A 16,877-nucleotide genomic window follows, 5' to 3' on the forward strand; every position below is an offset into this window, starting at 1 on the left:
TACAAAGACAGTACAGAAAAGGACATTGCAATGTTTTATACGACTATAATGTTAATGGTGGACTTGAAAATATGGGATTATGTGAAACTGGACATGAAGCACTTCCTGTTTATTTTTGCTCAAAGTCTGTTTGTGATCGAGGTGCAACAAAAAAAAGCTCTAAATAAAAGAAACATATTTTTCACATTATGGAAACATTATTTGTGATTTATTTACATGTCAAAAGGTTCAAGTATGACGAAGATTTATGATGAGGGACCGCCGCACGACAGAAAGACCAATGAGACTGAAGCACTCAGTAAAACACAGATAACACAGATTTTTTTTTTTTTGTCAAAAGTAAGATTGAGCATAAGAGGAAGAAGAATATCTAAGCGTCTGTGATCCAGTCTTTGCAGGTTGAGTCACATCACCGCTCCCTTCCTCTCTTTGCACCTGGAAACTCTTCCCCCTCGTCTGTGGTTTCCTCCTCTCTCGTTCTTTCTCCTTCCCCAGCTCCTTCTCCCTCTTCTTTTTCAACCTCTCCTCCTCTTTCTCCCTCCTCTCTCTGTCCCTCCGCCGCCTCCTCCTTTCCCTGGAGCTCAGTATCTCTTCCCCCTCTTCCTCAACCGGTTTCCCCATCTCTGTTCCGTCACTGAAGTCCTGAATCAAGATTTTGGGGATTTGCATTTTGGGTGCTTTTTTGGGCTGCTCTCCTCTCAGTCTGCGGAAGAGACCGAAGCGTTTAGGGGGGTCGGGCGGCGGCTGCTCCGGCAGAACCGCTGGAGTCACTTCTGCAGACGGAGACGAGGAGACTTCTGAAGTCCCGTCAGAAGGAGCGTGGGTTGGCTTTACTGCTCCAGGATTGGACCGTAATTGACAGGGTTTAACATCTGGGTGCGTAGGGGTAGATTGTGATTGCTTCGTTTTCTCTGACATGATGAAGACATCTTCAGAGAGCCGACGTGCCAACCTGGACCCACGGGAGTTGGATGACTTGCGGACGCAGAAATCCCCGGAGGACCTGCTGCTGCGATGCCCGGGGGCTTGTGTCAGGCCGCTGTTAGCCGGCTCAGCCTGCTCCCTCACAAGGTGAGAGTCTTTGTCTTGGACTTCTGGGTTTCTGTCAGTATTTGGAGAGTCTGTTGGTTCAGTAGAAATGAAGACGTCCTCCTCTCCTGCTGTGTTTTCTTGAACAGTTTCGGTGCTTTCTTCCTCCTCCACGGCACCGACGGTGACCTGGCTGGATGGTTGTTCAGGTGCAGGTTCCTCAGAGGTGCTGGTTTCTACTGAACTAGTCTTCCCATCAGGCCCGGCGGCTGTGAGAGTACTTGCTCCTGCCTCTGTTACGTCCGTCTCCTCGTGTGGAGGTGCTATCGAGTTAGTCGTTTCTGTTGGTGTTTCCTCTGCTCGTGTCTGATCGTCCTGTGCCTCTGAGTGTTCATCCAAACTTCTTTCTTCTTCCTCCTGTGTAGGTTCAGATGCTGCCGCCTCACACTCTTTGTCAAAAGCTGCACTTGACTCCGTCGCTATGTCGTGTGCAGCTGGTATTTCTGCTTCAGTCTCTGTATCAGCCAATAAGTCGGTGCCTTCCTCTGGTTGAACGCATTGAGGTGAACACAGTATTAATGTTTCTGCTTCTGTCTTTGAGTCTGTGTGTTGTTCTGAATCCATTTGTACTATTTCAGTCTCTGATTCCTGCGTGGCTGCATTTTCCACAGTTTGTGCCAGTTCGTTAGTTTCTGTGTGTGTTTGGGTGTGGGACTCTGCTAATGACTCACTGCTGTGGTATTTTCCTTCCAATGCATCTCCCCGTGAGCTTCTGTCTGTCTCTGTGATCACTTCTTGCTGTTGCCGTTGCGTCTCTGTCTCTATTGCAGGATCTTTGATAGTTTGAGCTTTGACTTTACTGTCTGTCTCCGAGCCTGGGCTTGTCCCAGTCGTGACTGTGTCCATCTGTTGCACATTTTCAGTTTCTGTGCTCTCCTCTGGTTTCATGTCGGCCTGAATCATCTGTTCCTCACTCGGGTATACGTTTTCCTGCGTCTCCACCTCTGTGGTTTTATCTGCATCAGCATCTTCCTTTATCTCAGTCAGATTTTCCCCCACAGCCTCTGTATGTTCGCTTTCTGCCACTTGGTTGTCTGTCTCTTTATTTGAGTCTTTCCCTTGAATTTCTAGGTGCTTGGTTTTGTGACTCTGCTGTTCCAGGACGTGTGTCTGTCTGTTGGAGTCCGGCTCGTCTCCCTGTTTGTGTTCAACACTCTGGTCTTTGGTTGGACCTTCGGTTTGATGTGTCTCCACATGTGTTTCTTCCGTTTGTTCTGAAAGCACTTTTCTCTCCTCTGTCTTGATGCGTTGGCTTTCCTCCTTTTCAGTGATTCGTGTTTCCACTTGTTCAATCGGTTCTTCTACACGCTCTGTTGGCATGTTTTGGATTTCCATCGTTTTGGGTTCTTCTAAAAGTTCTTTCTGTTCACTTCCTTCTGCCAGTTTCAGCTCACTCTGTTTTTTATGGTCCTCTAAAACTTCGTCCTCCTCTTCCTGAACGCGCTGCACCTTCTTAAAATTGAAGTCAGCCCAGCTCCTCCAGTCCTCCTTTGCTCCCATTGAGAGATGCCTCACAACTCTGCCGCCTCCGCCCTCCCATTCGCGTGCATTCGCCTTTCCCCCTTTCCTCCACCTCTTGTGAAGGAGGGATGGAGACAGCGAGAGAGTGGACGCCGAGCGAGCAAGAGGGACGGACAGGTTTCCTTTCTCTCGCTCCTTCCTCTCCCGCTCTTCCTCGGTCTGTCGTGCCCTCGTCCACGCCATCCGATATCCATGGCAGCGACCTCTGGGGTCAAAGGCTGATGATGGTCTGTCTTTCCTCCACTTTTCTAACTCCTTCTCCGTCTGCTTCTCCAGATCTCTGGCTGACAGCTGCACCGAGCACACCTGAGAAAGGAAGAAAGACACCGGTCTCACTTTTGTTTCACTGTCATTTTCAGAATTTTAAGTAATTTTGTGATTTGAGCATACTGGTGAGAGAGAGAGCTATCTAACACAGCGGAGCCAAATAACATGCCACAACATGTGATTCACAAATTTCTATGTGGTGCTTATTAAAAGCTTCAGAAAATGGAATGGACCCTTGTGTTTGATTCTAACCTCTGCTATGAAAGTGTCGTCTTCCTCCTGGACCTGCTCCCTGACGCCCCTCAGCCTCTCCAGAGTCTCCATCTGGCCCTGACACTGTTTCCTCTGCTCGGCCCGGCCCAGCACCCGACGCACCAGCACCGCGGCCACCTGGAGCAGCACCCGCACCCCTGAGAGGAGAGGTAGGAGTGGGCAGGGAGACAGAAATAGGACCGTGCCACATTAATGACATCATATGCTGGAAATGGTTTCTGAGGAAATCCTTTTTCTACAAATCACTCGGCATACAAAAGTTAAGTTCCTCATGTTTTGCAAGGTTGTGTATTTTTAGAAATAAATGACTACAGCTATATAGAAGTACAAGAGCATTTTTAACCACAGGCAACTTAACTAGACGTTATTGTCCCCCAGGGGACATTTCTCAAAGCGAGCCCTTCTGCAACTCCGTGTTCTGTACCTGCACCCGTAGCGCAGAAGGATGAGGTGGAGATTGAGTGGGCGTGGGATGTCCTGTTCTAATGAGGCTACAATGCGTGCATGACATTATTGTTTAGCTCTGCGAGGTTGAGTGTGAGGAGACCAACTATCCTGGCAGCTGTGTTGGTTATATGTGTGAGTTAAAGAAGCATGTGGAGCAGTCCAGTAGGGCAACATAGAGTCATGTAGTCCATAGAGACAGAAAATACATATACATACGTATGTCACTCTAATCAGGTGAAATATACCATACACAACATAATATGAGATACAGATTATTGTATCTAAGAAATTACATTTACTTTCACAGCATGATTTAGTTTTGATGACCCACAGCAGCCTATATGGAGGACGTACCGTAGCAGAAAAAGAGGTCCCAGACCCGGAGCAGTGTGTTGAAGGGCAGGTGACGTGTGAAGAGACACATCAGCCAGTCAGTGGCGAACATGAGGGGCTCCACTCCGTGGCACTGCAGGTGTTTGTGTGCAGCTGGACACGTCCTTTTCAAGACCCAGTTCAGCATGGCAGCATCGAATAGGACTCCCTCCTACGGATGTACACATGCTCAGACAGTTCAGAAGATCATTTTCAGGTTTCTTTTCAAATTAAGTACAGTAATCGGGTACAGAATAGGATTTCCCTGATAATGAAAGAACTAAATCGAAACGAAATGGACAAAAATCAGCTTTCAAATTCAATTCACTGGAGTACAGGTAAATTCTCTGTCTATAATATGAATAAGTGCAGTGTCGGGTACATTATATATGCATGTGTACATGTGTGTAGGTCCTCACCAGCAGAGGGCTGTAGTATCCAGGCAGGAACTGCTCACTAATCTGCACCAGACACCAGAAGGCCTCCTGCCAAGGTTACATGATGGCAAATAAAATGACAATGAGTCAACATCAGATGCCCCTTCATGTTTTGGACAATTATAAACACACAGTATTTTGTGGGACAGAATGCCAATATTTTAACAGATAGATGAAACAGCAATTGGTACTGATTCAATGTCTGAAACTGGCTTTTGTTCTCCACTGAAATCGAGGCGAATGGAATGTTTTTGAGATGCGTCTGCAGCTTGTATATTGGACAGAAAGGTTTACGGTGTTATTGATTGCTACCTCAGCAGGCATGTTCATCAGCAGCACTGCAGCCACAGGCCCCTGTGCCTGGCAGTAACCCTCCTCCGGTTGGTACTGAGTGAAGGCTTTCAATACCCGGAACAAACCACGCTGCCTACACACAAACACACCGCAGTATTCAGTCACACAGACCACAAGCACATGATTCTGATACGAACCATCTTTGAATAGAGCGGTGAAATTTACAAAGGGATAATGTAGGCAAGTCGTAATAACTGTTATTTTGCAACAGAAAGACACAAAGTTGGCAGGACTGTAAAGATGGAGTGATACCAGCTGAGGCACATTACAGACTGAGGAAACTGTCTGACTGGAGCTATCAGCTTGTCAACAGAAACAAATGGAGGTAGAAATGTTTCCTACCCGTGTCCGTCCTTGGAAAGGAACATTTCATGGAAAGGGAACTGTCGGTCCAGGTCTCTCTCGATCACGTCCACCCAGCTCTGCAGAGCGGGCTGCGAGTCCAGAGACTAACGCGGTGGCGAAAGATAGTTTAAGTCAACCATCAACAAACACTCGACCATTCGTTTTTAAGATAAGTTACAAGGAAATGGATTTCCATTGTCTACTGTATGAATAGAAAATACTTAATACATATATTGCACTATGATGAGCCTGATTTACACTTAGTGCTGCAACCAACAACTATCTTATACATTTCAGATGCCAAAAAACGATATGTTGTTGAATCCTACCATACATAGTTACTGTGGATTTGAAAGCATTTACACCAGTGAGCGTGTTTAGTTTTCTTGCCTGGTAGAGGTTTTCCTTTCGTTTCATCTTGTCAGTACCTCCGCACAGCATAGGCCAGCACTTAGCTCTGAGTGAGGCTGGGATGCCTTTCTGACACTGCACTTTCACCTGAAGGGACGTCGGTAACAGACACAGGATCAGCTCAGTGCAGCGAGAAACCGATGACGACATTTCATTGTTGTTTGTGTGAATGCAGACAGGCCTTTTTCAAACGCAGACACTTTGACTCAGAACAGGAAAAGATCAGGTGTGTTATATCATCAAAGATGTCTCTGTTCTATTCTATAAGTGTCCCAGTGAGACGTGACAGTGTGACAGCATGAACAATAACAGGACCCTGAATTAAATTCAGCCATCAGTCATTTTATTGTTGACTGTGTTTTGTTTCCTGCAGTGACAAAACGTCTTTCGTGGAAAAAGGCCTGTCATTTTTCAGGAGTTCATGTCACTACATTCAATGACTTTCGGTGTCTTAAGACGGGACACACCTTACTGGTCTTCTTCAACAAGATGCGATCCCATTGGCTAATGATATTTATCCACTTGGTCTCCCTCTGCCTGACCAACTCAGGCGCTGGGCCCGCACTCCTGACACAAAACAGCACACAGGTTAAGTATTTCAAACATTAAATATTCAATACAAGAATGAGAGGCTTGTCACATCCATTGACTGCACAGCATTAAGGCTCATTGAGCTGGAGACCTCTAAGTCAGTGAGCAGAGTTGCTGCATGCACTCTTGTGTGTTGTCATTACAGAAAGACGGCGCTCTGAAAAACAAGACAGGAAACAGGAAAACCACACGGTGGCGGTGTGATGTCTCCATGGCAACAGGTCAGGATGTTATCAATGGGGAAACTGTACTGACGGCAGGTAGCAGTTGGTTCAAATGGTCTTATCCTTTAATTTGCACTGCTTCATCTGGTCCGTCGCAAAACTCTTTGTTTCACCGTTGATTAAATGTCATGTAAATGTTAAGTCAGTTGATTCCCTGGCATTTGAAAGTGAACATGCTCAGTATTTAAGGTTTAAATACTTTTTATTATAAGGTTGAGGTCTAACGACTGCAGTTTAGGACTCCTTGTACTTCAAGCGGGTCTCTGTCTTGCTTCACAATGAATCCTTGCATAGACCACAAGGATTTTAATACACAACTTAATACCATCCCGGATGGCATTCCTCTAAAGAACAGAGTAGTGGTTTATTAGATGACCCTATGAAGATTAAAAATATTTCAAGGGAAAGTTCACCCCGAAATTAAAAATTCACATTTTCCCTCTTTCTTGTAGTGTTATTCCTGAATGTAGATTGTTTTGGTTTGAGTTGCTTAGTTTTGGAGGTGTCGGCTGTAGAGGTGTCTGACCTTTCTCCAATATAATGGGACTACATTTCACTCCCCTTGTGGGGCTCAAAGCGCCAAACAATACATTTGAAAAACTCAACAACAATGTCAAGATAATCCACAGACCTTGTGAGCAGTTTCATGTTGGAACTATGTTCTTTTAACCATAGTTCCTACACGAAACTGCAACAATTCCACGATACCGGCTGGAGGGAAAATATGTTTTTTGATTTTGGGGTGAACTGTCCCTTTAACTGGTTTTATGCACTTGTTTATTGACATTTCATGTGGCTGTCTCCTCATTTATGCTCACTGTGAAGTTCAAACTTTACTTCCAGGCTTCTTTCACTCTTTAGCAGAAACATTTTTGCTCTTGTTGCATTTATTCTCAAATAGATGTTTTGGAAGCTGCAGCTTTAAAGTTTAAAGAGAATTAAAACAGAGAGCCTGTAAACTCATGTATTTAAATCTGCTTTTAACCTGTGATGCTGGCTATGTATGTTTTTGTTTTGTTGTACTATAGGTCGTCTCTTTTGTTTATATTGTCATTGCTCTTATTGTTTCTGTCTGTACCATGTCAAGTGCATTTGAGTATATTTTAAAGTGCTATACGAGTAAAATGTATTATTATTATTAAACCTGCTTTTGATAACAGTGCCAAGCCCAATAACAGTATAATAACAGATACACAAGCACAAATGTGTAACTGCTCACCCAGCGGTGGATCCATTTTTCAGAATGAAGCCGAAGCGGTCTGTCTCAGGTTCCTGACCGACCTCTGACCCTGCGTCAGATCCAGAGCTGTCCTCTTCACTGAGGTTCTTCTGGGCTGGACTCGTTGGACTTAACATCTTACTGACAGAGGAGAGGAGGCTCTCATTATTCAGCATGTGACTGCACTCTATCATCATGGTTATGTGACGCTGATGCGACTTTACAATGTAGAGATCAAAGAATACATTTAACCCCCATCCAAAAACACTTCTCTGACTGGAGTATGTTATTGTTAGTGATTGTAAGAAAAAAACATTTCTGAATAAAAATGTTGTGCTTCGTTTTATAACATCTCAAAAGTACATGCTTTTCTACCGCTCTTCAATACAAGCCACGCTTATATAATCTGGCTCGCTTTTTTTTTTAGCATGAGTGTAAAAGTCATATTTCTTCCCTCCATCCACAAACAAACAACAAGAGGATAGATAAATATCTTAAATATCTATTTAAAATTACCTTTTACATTTCCGTCATGATTGATCACTCGGTTGTTGAAGAGCTAAAGTGTGAGATTCTCCAGTGATGAGGAAGACAAACTTCCTCTCTCTCTCTCTCTCTCTCTCTCTCTCTCTCTCTCTCTCTCTGACGATTATTGCGTGATGTCCCTGAAACCAACTTCCCTTTTGTTTTTACAGCAGTAAAATGGACTATTTATGGAATATAGTGTTCTTTTAACTGATATAGAAGTGATACATAGTTGCAGAAATATGATGAATCAAACATGACATCAGAGGGAGTGATGAATGTGTAATATTATCAGATGATTACGTTTTTTTTTTAAAGTGCTTCCTCTTGTTCGAACAATATGGATGCTGCTTTTGCTTGCTGTAGGAAATGTTGCAATTATACGTGTTTGAAGGAAATGTAGATAATGTGGAAAATATCATATATTGCAAATTTCTGAACCGAGAATATAAAATAAACGAGGAGCACCTGAATGCAACATAAACACAATTGCGCAATCCAGTGACCACTGTCTGTCTGGAGCTGATTATTGAAAACTTGTGACAGAGATAAGTCGAGTAAGAGGTATCATGTTAATATTTAATGTTATTATGAGAGTGGAGTGAGCGATGCAGTTCAGTATTTCATCAAATCAGGGGTCTCACGTTAGTATTAAGAACATAACTGAACAAATTAAAGTAAATAACCAAACAAACGTGTTAAAGGAAACTGCGTCGTCGTGGAACGTACGCTAACTCGGCCAAATGTAGCTATTTTATTTGTAATGAGAAGTTAATGTCATATTACACCATTTACGCGATTTGCTAGATTGACATTTTAGCGGAAAGGATTGCACACGTGCTTACAAACCGACTGCAAAATGTCATGTTATACAAAACATATTCAGCTCATTAAATAGGCTATAAATGCTGCAGTTTGTTTATATTTGATTTCACTTCTCTTCCTCACACGCCTACCTATATTCGACACAGTAAAACGGGTCTAGCTTATGTTATTTTCCGGGGTGGCTGCTGTCTAACAACAGGTGTAACACTCTTAGAATAATCCCTTGAGCGCTCCCAAACCGTATAAACTAGTTGTGTGCCCGTTCTTCCCATTCTTCCGGAGTGCAATGAATGTAGCAACCCGTTGACGTAAAGTAGGGATATGGGGCGCAAGATTAGAGGATGCATGGGATGCATGTGCGCAGTTAACTGGCAGCCTCCCTCCCTCCCTCTCTTGAATCCCTTCCTTTGTTTTCATTGAGGAGCTATTTGCATGGGTTGCATTAATGGAGGTTTCCTGTATTCTACTTTGTGCATGTTTTAGTTCCTCCTATTAGTTTAACTATTTCAGTGTACTTTACACTGTCTTCTCAGCTCAGATGTCGACTACACTGAGTCTGCGTCTTCTCCACTGCTATTCAAAGCCAGGTAGGCTACTACTGCAGCAGGTGCCATTAAAACAATAATAACTATATGCACAACATGAGGCATCATCCCATCTCATTTGTGTCTCCAGGCACATTAGGATACGGTCTTTGTCGCCCTTCAGTCTCAGCGTGCAGCGAGATGGCTACAGTAAGTACTGCTGCAAACCATGAGCTGTTCATGTACGGCGTTCTCAGTGACCACATGTGACTGTTGTTTGAAATGATCGAACCATGCACTCCCCTCTCCCTCTGTTCTCCCTGTAGAGTATGTAAATGCTCAGGAGCTGCCGACAGACCTGAGGTCCATCACTGACCGGGCTGCCACAACCCTCCTGTGGACCGAACTCTTTAGAGGTCACATATACTGTGATTGTTATGCAGAAAGCCCATACTGTGCATAGGGTCGAAGGCCTAGTGTTATTCTATATTACTGTTATTGTGAGCCAACACTTGATTTATCCTACTAAGAAGTATTGTCTGTGTCGTCAAAGCTTGTAGATCTCCAAAACGATTCAAAGTACATAAAGGAATCAAACCATTTGGTGAAATGTTGCTCCATTACAACGTATCAAGAGACAAACTAATGCTTTGATGGTTTTGGTCCTTTTATGGAATTTCTTGATAATAAGGAAAATAACAAAGTGGGTCACAACTCTTTGAACGCCTACCTGCAGGTCTGGCAATGACTATGAGTTACCTTTTGCGTGAACCCGCCACCATCAACTACCTGTTTGAGAAGGGCCCTCTGTCACCCCGCTTCAGAGGAGAGCACGCCCTCCGCCGCTACCCCAGTGGAGAGGAGCGCTGCATTGCCTGTAAGCTGTGTGAGGCCATCTGCCCTGCTCAGGTGAACACAAACATACACCCAGTTCCAGCCATAAAGATATTAGCAGTATTACATCATTCATTATCAGCAGCTGTTTGGTGTTTTTTTTCTTTTCTTCATTTTTATCTTTACTCACTGTAGGACGTCTATAAAGTTTACTATAAAGTGTCCTGAGCAGTATCCTCAGGCGGCAGCAAACTCTACAAATGTGGGATGCTTGCAGGCAGCAAGGTTAGATTAAAAAAAGTTAAACAAATCTGCACCTCCTAAAACATCTGGGTAATTTTTGAGTAAAAATCTGTAAGAGAAATAAATAACCCAGAGCCTATGTATATTTGCATTCTGTTTATTCTGCATTCAAGTGTCTTTGCACTTTTTCTAATGTAAACATGGATTTTATATTGAGCAATAGAGTCACAGATTCATAACAACTTTGTTATATGTGGTGGCCCATGCAGCAACTTTTCTCTCTCTCTCTCTCTCTCTCTCTCTCGCTCTCTCTCTCTCTCTCACACAAACACACCAAAAACAGTGTGTGTGGCTTAATTAATATTGCTGCTAATACTTGAATGCTACACATTATTCACCTACATACCTGTCGAACATCCTCTTTTCTGTTAATGCCATGATGTGATTTCTACAGACCGGTAAGTTAATCACCACCGTCTGTACTCAATTAATCTCACAATACCGGCTGCTTAGGCTGTGAGAAAGTCAATGCCGAAATATGTCTCTGTCGGGAGTCTGACGTTGGTTTTCATCTCGTCCCTTTGCTCCCTTTGTGGAAGTCAGGCCATCACCATTGAAGCTGAGACTCGAGCTGGTGGCTGTTGGCTGTTTGAAACTGGATTTCTGCTACTTGAAATATATATTTCATAAAAAACGAATAATTTAAGTTTTGTGCCAGTGGATCTTTTTGGCAAATAAGATTAGTATCAATTCCTACCTTCTACGAAGGGGAAAACTATTTATTTTACTCTGTCAAATGGGGCATTGAGCACTCAACCCACCACCAAAACCTAAATGTAGAACATGCAACTTCAATCCTCTGTGTGGCCTCAGGCCTACTGATGTTTATTGTGTATTTATTCCTCGATCCCTCCCTCAAGGTCCAAACTCTGAGTTCTCCACAGAGACCCACGAGGAGCTGCTGTACAACAAAGAGAAGCTGCTCAACAATGGAGACCAATGGGAGGCTGAGATAGCAGCCAACATACAGGCAGACTACCTGTACAGATAGATATGTACACTGTCTGCAGAAATGTTTCATATACGTGAAAACGACATATCTTCTTGTCCTCTTATGCATTCAAGAGATTATTTGTAGCTTTAAAGATATTCTAATGAGTTAAAAACGAGCAGTGAAGCCTTGCAGCCTCAGATTCTGTTTTCAGAAGTGAGGAAAAATATAAAAACGCACAAATCATCATATTTATTGTGATGGATGATATTGCACTTTATGCTGTTGATTACAGTCTGTAACCCATGCAGCCTCAGTCAATGATGTACTATTTTCTGCTGCACTTTAAAAGCATGTTTTTTTTTTTTTAATCTTATGTGATAGCTAAGACATTTCTGAAAGATTATATTTATGTAGTGTAATATAAGATACTGAAATAAATCCTGTTTTAAAACTCATTCGCCTGTTGCATTTATTAGTTGATGAACTGATTATTCAATTCAAACAATCACTGGATCTATCTGTAGAAATGTGGAGATGTGCTGCTTCTCTGTTTTATATCACAGTGAATATCTTCAGGTTGACTGGTGAACAAAACAAGTAACTGAATCAATGTTACTGTTTTTCTCTGTCTTATATGACAAAACTAAGTTTTTGGAAAATTGAACTCTGGGAAGTTGTGATAAGCATTTGTCACTTTTCTGATATCTAGACAACTAATAATTAATTTATCTGAAGAATAACGATAATAATCAATATAGTTGCAGCCCTTATAATGCCTTTTTTAAATCAAGTCAATATGGTAAGAAATATTAAGTGTGCGATATATGCATTCAATATACAGTCTATTTTCTGTTATGCATATTAAATAGTCTATTTACTGTTTGCAGGATGTACAGGACTAGTACCACTTAATTGTCTGAGGTATAAGTGTTTTGTTAAGATGAGCTGACATGCTGAATCATGGTCTGTGAAATGCGGTTTTCCCGTAGGTTTTTACCGCTGCGTTGATCACATGGGCGGAAACTGACTCATAGTCCACGCTGAATCTCCCGCGAACGCAGCCATTTATCTCTTTTCTCTCTTGGTAGTGGCACCGGTTGGTGAGTCGCTACATTTTTCTCTCTGACAACAGGCCATCCTTATTCTTAAGGTAATGTTTTTCGCGAAAGTCGGTTAAAACAACGGGGAACTTTAAGGTATTATTTGGGTTTATGTGGCGTTTAGCCCTGCGAGGCTTCAGCAGTTACGTTAGGCCGTTGGTTTTCTTGTGCAAACGTTAGCTGTTAGCTCTTTGAAAAGAATGGCTTCCATGCGTTGCTAGCTAACAGGTTAGCAAGCACAGCTCTTCGTCATTACACTGCTTTGTTCTTGAGACCCGTTTTATATTTCTCTTAATTACGTGTATTTACTACCGTTGACTTAAATCAATCTTGAATGCGTAAAGTCAGTTTGACTCGGTATGTTTTTGTTGAAGTTGTCCATCAACTGCAACACGGAACACATTAACAGATCTTCCAGTTCGATTGTTCCAGTCGAACAAGAAAAAGTGCGGTCGCGCGTTGGATGGCGCACTCAGTAAACGGCTACGGAACGTTTGCTTGTTAGCAAACTGGCCTGCGTTGTAACACGGGTCCAGAGTGAGATTATCGTTTCTTCATTCAAATACAATAGGCTTTTTTATGTGTATTTATTTAACACGGAGTTCAATTTTAACATATTGAGACGTTAACATAAACGCTAACGTTGCATGTTAGCTCGTCGGAATGTTAGCTTGGATAGAACATGCTAACATTGGGCAACATTAAGTTAACCAGCGGTAGCTGTTGGCTGTACAAGTAAATCGAGTCAAAGTGACCAATTGTATCAAACTATGACTTCAGTCCCTTTGTTGTTTAGCACCGCTAGCTCAACCTTACTTACGGTTAAATGCCAGTTGTACCCAGTTGTACCCACAGGCGGATGACGGAGAACGTGCTAACCATCCCGCCTTGTTTTGTTGTTTAACGTTAGGTAAATCGCAATCACGGCGAACTCAATGGCACAGTGTAACCCGGTGGTGGTGTTCAAGGTAAGATTTTTCTGTATAACATAACCCGTGTGTTATTTATTTGTCTTGTACGTGTATATACGGTTGAATAGCCATGTGGTGGTTTTTAGGCTAGCTGAGCTAACTCAGCATATCGGACCAGTATCAACCAGTCCAATCTAACCGCTCTCTTTGTGACAGCTCGTCTTGGTAGGAGACGGAGGTACCGGGAAAACCACCTTTGTGAAGAGGCACATCACAGGAGAGTTTGAGAAGAAATATGTTGGTGAGTCCCTCAGTATATTACAAATGATGTAAATGTTCAACTAACTTGAAATCTCAACATTGGTGGTTGTTGTTTACGCATTGATATGTCCTGTAAGTAACAATAAATGGCAGTACAGAAATACCAAATTAGGTTTGAAGTCATTTAGAATATAGTTTGTCACAATGACGAGGAAAATACAAATCCAAGAGATCGGCACGCTATTTGTTTACAAAGTTGTTATGGCTATTTCTAATCCAAAAAGGCAATCTGGTGTGATTTCGTTCGATTATTTCAATTGTAACCGTGCTAATTAATCGATTACGCTTTTGAGTTAATCCCACTAATTTGCCCAACACCAAAGGAATAATTTTCAACATAGTTTTCACCTTTCTTACCCTCATACATCTCGTCTTTGCTTGTAATTCCAGCTACTCTGGGAGTAGAGGTGCACCCGCTGATGTTCCACACGAACAGAGGAGCCATCAAGTACAATGTGTGGGACACAGCTGGTCAGGAGAAGTTTGGAGGCCTGAGAGACGGATACTACATTCAAGGTGCTCGTCACAATCCTTAACATGCTGTTCTGGTTATTAAACCGTGAACACTTTGCCCCGATCACTGTTGATTTACATTGAAACCGTGTCATTGAATAGTGTGTAAAAACATCTCTGCTACCTTCACAGCTCAGTGTGCTATCATCATGTTCGACGTCACCTCTCGAGTTACCTATAAGAATGTGCCCAACTGGCATCGTGACCTGGTCCGTGTCTGTGAGAACATTCCCATCGTCCTTTGCGGCAACAAGGTGGACATCAAAGACCGGAAAGTCAAAGCCAAGGCCATTGTGTTTCATCGTAAGAAGAACCTGCAGGTAACTACAGTGCTCGCAAAATGATAAAACATTTGTTCGTTTCCCATGCGCACAGCAGTCGTGTGTGAATGATAGAAAGCATTGGTTTGAGTCTTTCATTTCTAACTGTCATAAACGTCTCTGTCCTCCAGTACTACGACATTTCTGCCAAGAGTAACTACAACTTTGAGAAGCCCTTCCTGTGGCTAGCAAGGAAGTTAATCGGAGACCCCAACCTGGAGTTTGTGGCCATGCCGGCCCTCGCTCCCCCAGAAGTCCAAATGGACCCGACCCTTGCTAAACAGTACGAGCAAGAACTTGTAGTGAGTATGACCAAACGGGTGCAATGTCTGTTTAGGTGGCTGTAGTATATTGTAATCGAGCAAGGTTAAACTCTGCAGGGCAACAATTGACTTTGGTCATTTAAGAATGTCTCTTGTCTCCCACTGTCCAGGTTGCATCACAAACGGCGCTGCCAGACGAAGAAGACGACCTCTAACCTGTTACCTGAATGTTCCCTCTCTCACCCCAGTAGACAGAAAGTTGTTCCCTTTTCAGATTTTTTATTTTTGAATTTTTTTTGTTTGTTTTAAAACTAAGAAAAAAGATCTGGTGGAAAAGTTGTAGTTCTAATTTCACTGTATAAGACACACCCACCCTAGTGTTGTTGTAGGCATGGCAACATGCTACTCTTCATCATCGAGCACCCTTCCACTGCACTCACCCAGCTCACATTATGCTGTTGTATGGTGTATTGGAAGCACTAAGGGGAGTAAACTTTGAATAAAAACATTCTCAATATAACTTGTCTGTTGATTTTAATTTCCTTAAACAGTGTATCCAGGGTCACAAATACACTTTCTGTTGAAAGTGGCCAAGAGGTGTTTTTCAGGGAAGACTTTTGACGTCATAGGAAAAACAAGTATTTTTAATAAAGATAATGATGACTTATGAAAATGGCCTATTGCTATACAGTAGTCTTTGACATCCATTCATCTGCCTGCCATAACAAAGCAACTGACAAACTCTGGAGGTACGTAGTATTTTTCCAGCTTTGAAAGTATTGGATGGGGATAATACAATGAAACCAAACTGCCATTTGTAATCTGTGTTGCTGTACATTGATGGAGATTGAAGAAGGGTGGGCGTGTTCTGATGGGGCACAATGAAGGAGCTTTAATATATCAACATATGAAGAGATTTACAACGGTCTTTCCAATCCTATAAGAGACGTTCGATGTTTCAGTAAACTGCTTATCACACTGATGGCCACCAGGTGTCAGGCACGTTCTTTCATTCAGAGCACAGTGGACAAACTCAACAGGATTGCGTAATAGATTTAATCTGCACGTTCATCGTGACGTGTGCCCTCCACCCGGCTGTAACTACACTGATCAGGGTTCCAATGCTGCTTCTTACATCTTGCAGGAATTAGTCCTCAAATGTTTAACCTCTTTAACCCATTCCTTGTGTTACTGGAAGAACCAACAGCCACTTCCCACATCCATTGTTTCCACTCGGCCACTAGTTTTAATACTTTATGGGATACCCAGGGGCCTTCACATTCAGGCCCAGATAAAATGTTGTTTTGGGGTTTTCTACGGCCCCAAATTTAGATTTGGGGATGTAGAAATACGTAAATACATGCATTTACGTATTTAACAGATCAAATTTCTCTCTAGTCTGACCTGTTCGCATCATGAGTTTGCTCGACTTTACAGGTTGTTCTCTATCTGAATTTAAAGTGGTGTAGTTGTTTATATTACAGATGACATATGTGAGTTTGCTGATGCTTTGAAAACACTGTTACAAACTCAAATATTGACATGAAAAAAAATGCTAGTATGATAACCTTGGGCTCTGCATCAGGTTACATTAAAGCGGAAATACGAGATTTCTACCTGATCATAATGCTTACTCTAGCTTTTTTATTCTTACGATGGAATATGAAACTGCTACAGACAGAATGAAAATATTTCCTAGATCTTACAGTTCCTGATCATTCAGGGCAAATGTCCGCTTTATAAATCTAAATTAACGTTGTTCAAACTCTGCTTTCATTATCAGCTCACCTTGATCCTACTGCTGGTATATATAGTAAGATATAATTAAAAGCTCCAGAACAGTTACAGTGAACCTTGTGGTGAGATTGTTTTCAACCTGCTTTCATCATTTTGTTCAACAGTGTAGCACCTTAAAACTAAGAATACTTTCAATATTTTACATCAATATGGTTTA

At 42.4% G+C, this 16,877-nt stretch overlaps 3 protein-coding genes across 5 annotated transcripts; 2 read left to right on the plus strand and 1 right to left on the minus strand.

The window, feature by feature from the left end:
* Positions 1-283: 283 nt before the first annotated feature.
* Positions 284-8,104, minus strand: tbc1d10c (TBC1 domain family, member 10C). The gene is made up of 10 exons (XM_079268437.1): positions 8,067-8,104; positions 7,551-7,691; positions 5,984-6,083; positions 5,496-5,603; positions 5,103-5,209; positions 4,719-4,833; positions 4,389-4,454; positions 3,952-4,141; positions 3,130-3,287; positions 284-2,916 (listed from the first exon to the last, which is right to left on the minus strand). Exons 2-10 carry the CDS (start codon positions 7,685-7,687, stop codon positions 334-336), a joined length of 3,564 nt encoding a protein of 1,187 aa, XP_079124563.1. The 5' UTR covers positions 7,688-7,691; positions 8,067-8,104; the 3' UTR covers positions 284-333.
* Positions 8,105-9,438: 1,334 nt separating this feature from the next.
* On the plus strand, positions 9,439-11,812 carry ndufs8b (NADH:ubiquinone oxidoreductase core subunit S8b; the record flags this gene model as incomplete). Its single annotated transcript, XM_079268299.1, is given in 7 exon segments — positions 9,439-9,487; positions 9,576-9,593; positions 9,596-9,634; positions 9,751-9,840; positions 10,161-10,333; positions 11,105-11,148; positions 11,342-11,812. Coding segments are annotated over 7 exon segments (624 nt in total). The 3' UTR covers positions 11,553-11,812.
* Positions 11,813-12,511: 699 nt separating this feature from the next.
* ran (RAN, member RAS oncogene family) lies at positions 12,512-15,443 on the plus strand. 3 transcript variants are annotated; one of them, XM_079268106.1, is made up of 7 exons: positions 12,512-12,595; positions 13,506-13,563; positions 13,723-13,807; positions 14,218-14,343; positions 14,473-14,660; positions 14,792-14,962; positions 15,094-15,443. In XM_079268106.1, the coding sequence occupies exons 2-7, from the start codon at positions 13,531-13,533 to the stop codon at positions 15,136-15,138; spliced, it is 648 nt and encodes a 215-aa protein (XP_079124232.1). In that variant the 5' UTR covers positions 12,512-12,595; positions 13,506-13,530; the 3' UTR covers positions 15,139-15,443. The 3 variants fall into 3 exon arrangements, with proteins under 3 accessions (XP_079124232.1, XP_079124231.1, XP_079124233.1); XM_079268105.1 differs by having other exon boundaries at positions 12,538-12,645; XM_079268107.1 differs by lacking the exon at positions 12,512-12,595 and adding an exon at positions 13,043-13,132.
* Positions 15,444-16,877: the final 1,434 nt, after the last annotated feature.

This window comes from Melanostigma gelatinosum (assembly GCF_949748355.1).
Source record: "Melanostigma gelatinosum genome assembly, chromosome: 5".
NCBI classification, from domain to species: Eukaryota; Metazoa; Chordata; class Actinopteri; order Perciformes; family Zoarcidae; genus Melanostigma; species Melanostigma gelatinosum.

What these genes read in the sequence shown, in the direction of transcription:
- ran (XM_079268106.1), top strand. Translation starts at nt 13,531, where the DNA reads ATGGCACAGTGTAACCCGGTGGTGGTGTTCAAG. An exon ending in ACCCGGTGGTGGTGTTCAAG is followed by an intron (nt 13,564 to 13,722) that starts GTAAGATTTTTC and finishes TCTTTGTGACAG; the next exon opens with CTCGTCTTGGTAGGAGACGG. An exon ending in AGTACGAGCAAGAACTTGTA is followed by an intron (nt 14,963 to 15,093) that starts GTGAGTATGACC and finishes CCCACTGTCCAG; the next exon opens with GTTGCATCACAAACGGCGCT.
- tbc1d10c (XM_079268437.1), bottom strand. Translation starts at nt 7,687, where the DNA reads ATGTTAAGTCCAACGAGTCCAGCCCAGAAGAACCTCAGTGAAGAGGAC. An exon ending in CTTTCCAAGGACGGACACGG is followed by an intron (nt 4,834 to 5,102) that starts GTAGGAAACATT and finishes GTTTGTGTGTAG; the next exon opens with GCAGCGTGGTTTGTTCCGGG. An exon ending in GGACCTCTTTTTCTGCTACG is followed by an intron (nt 3,288 to 3,951) that starts GTACGTCCTCCA and finishes CTCTCCTCTCAG; the next exon opens with GGGTGCGGGTGCTGCTCCAG.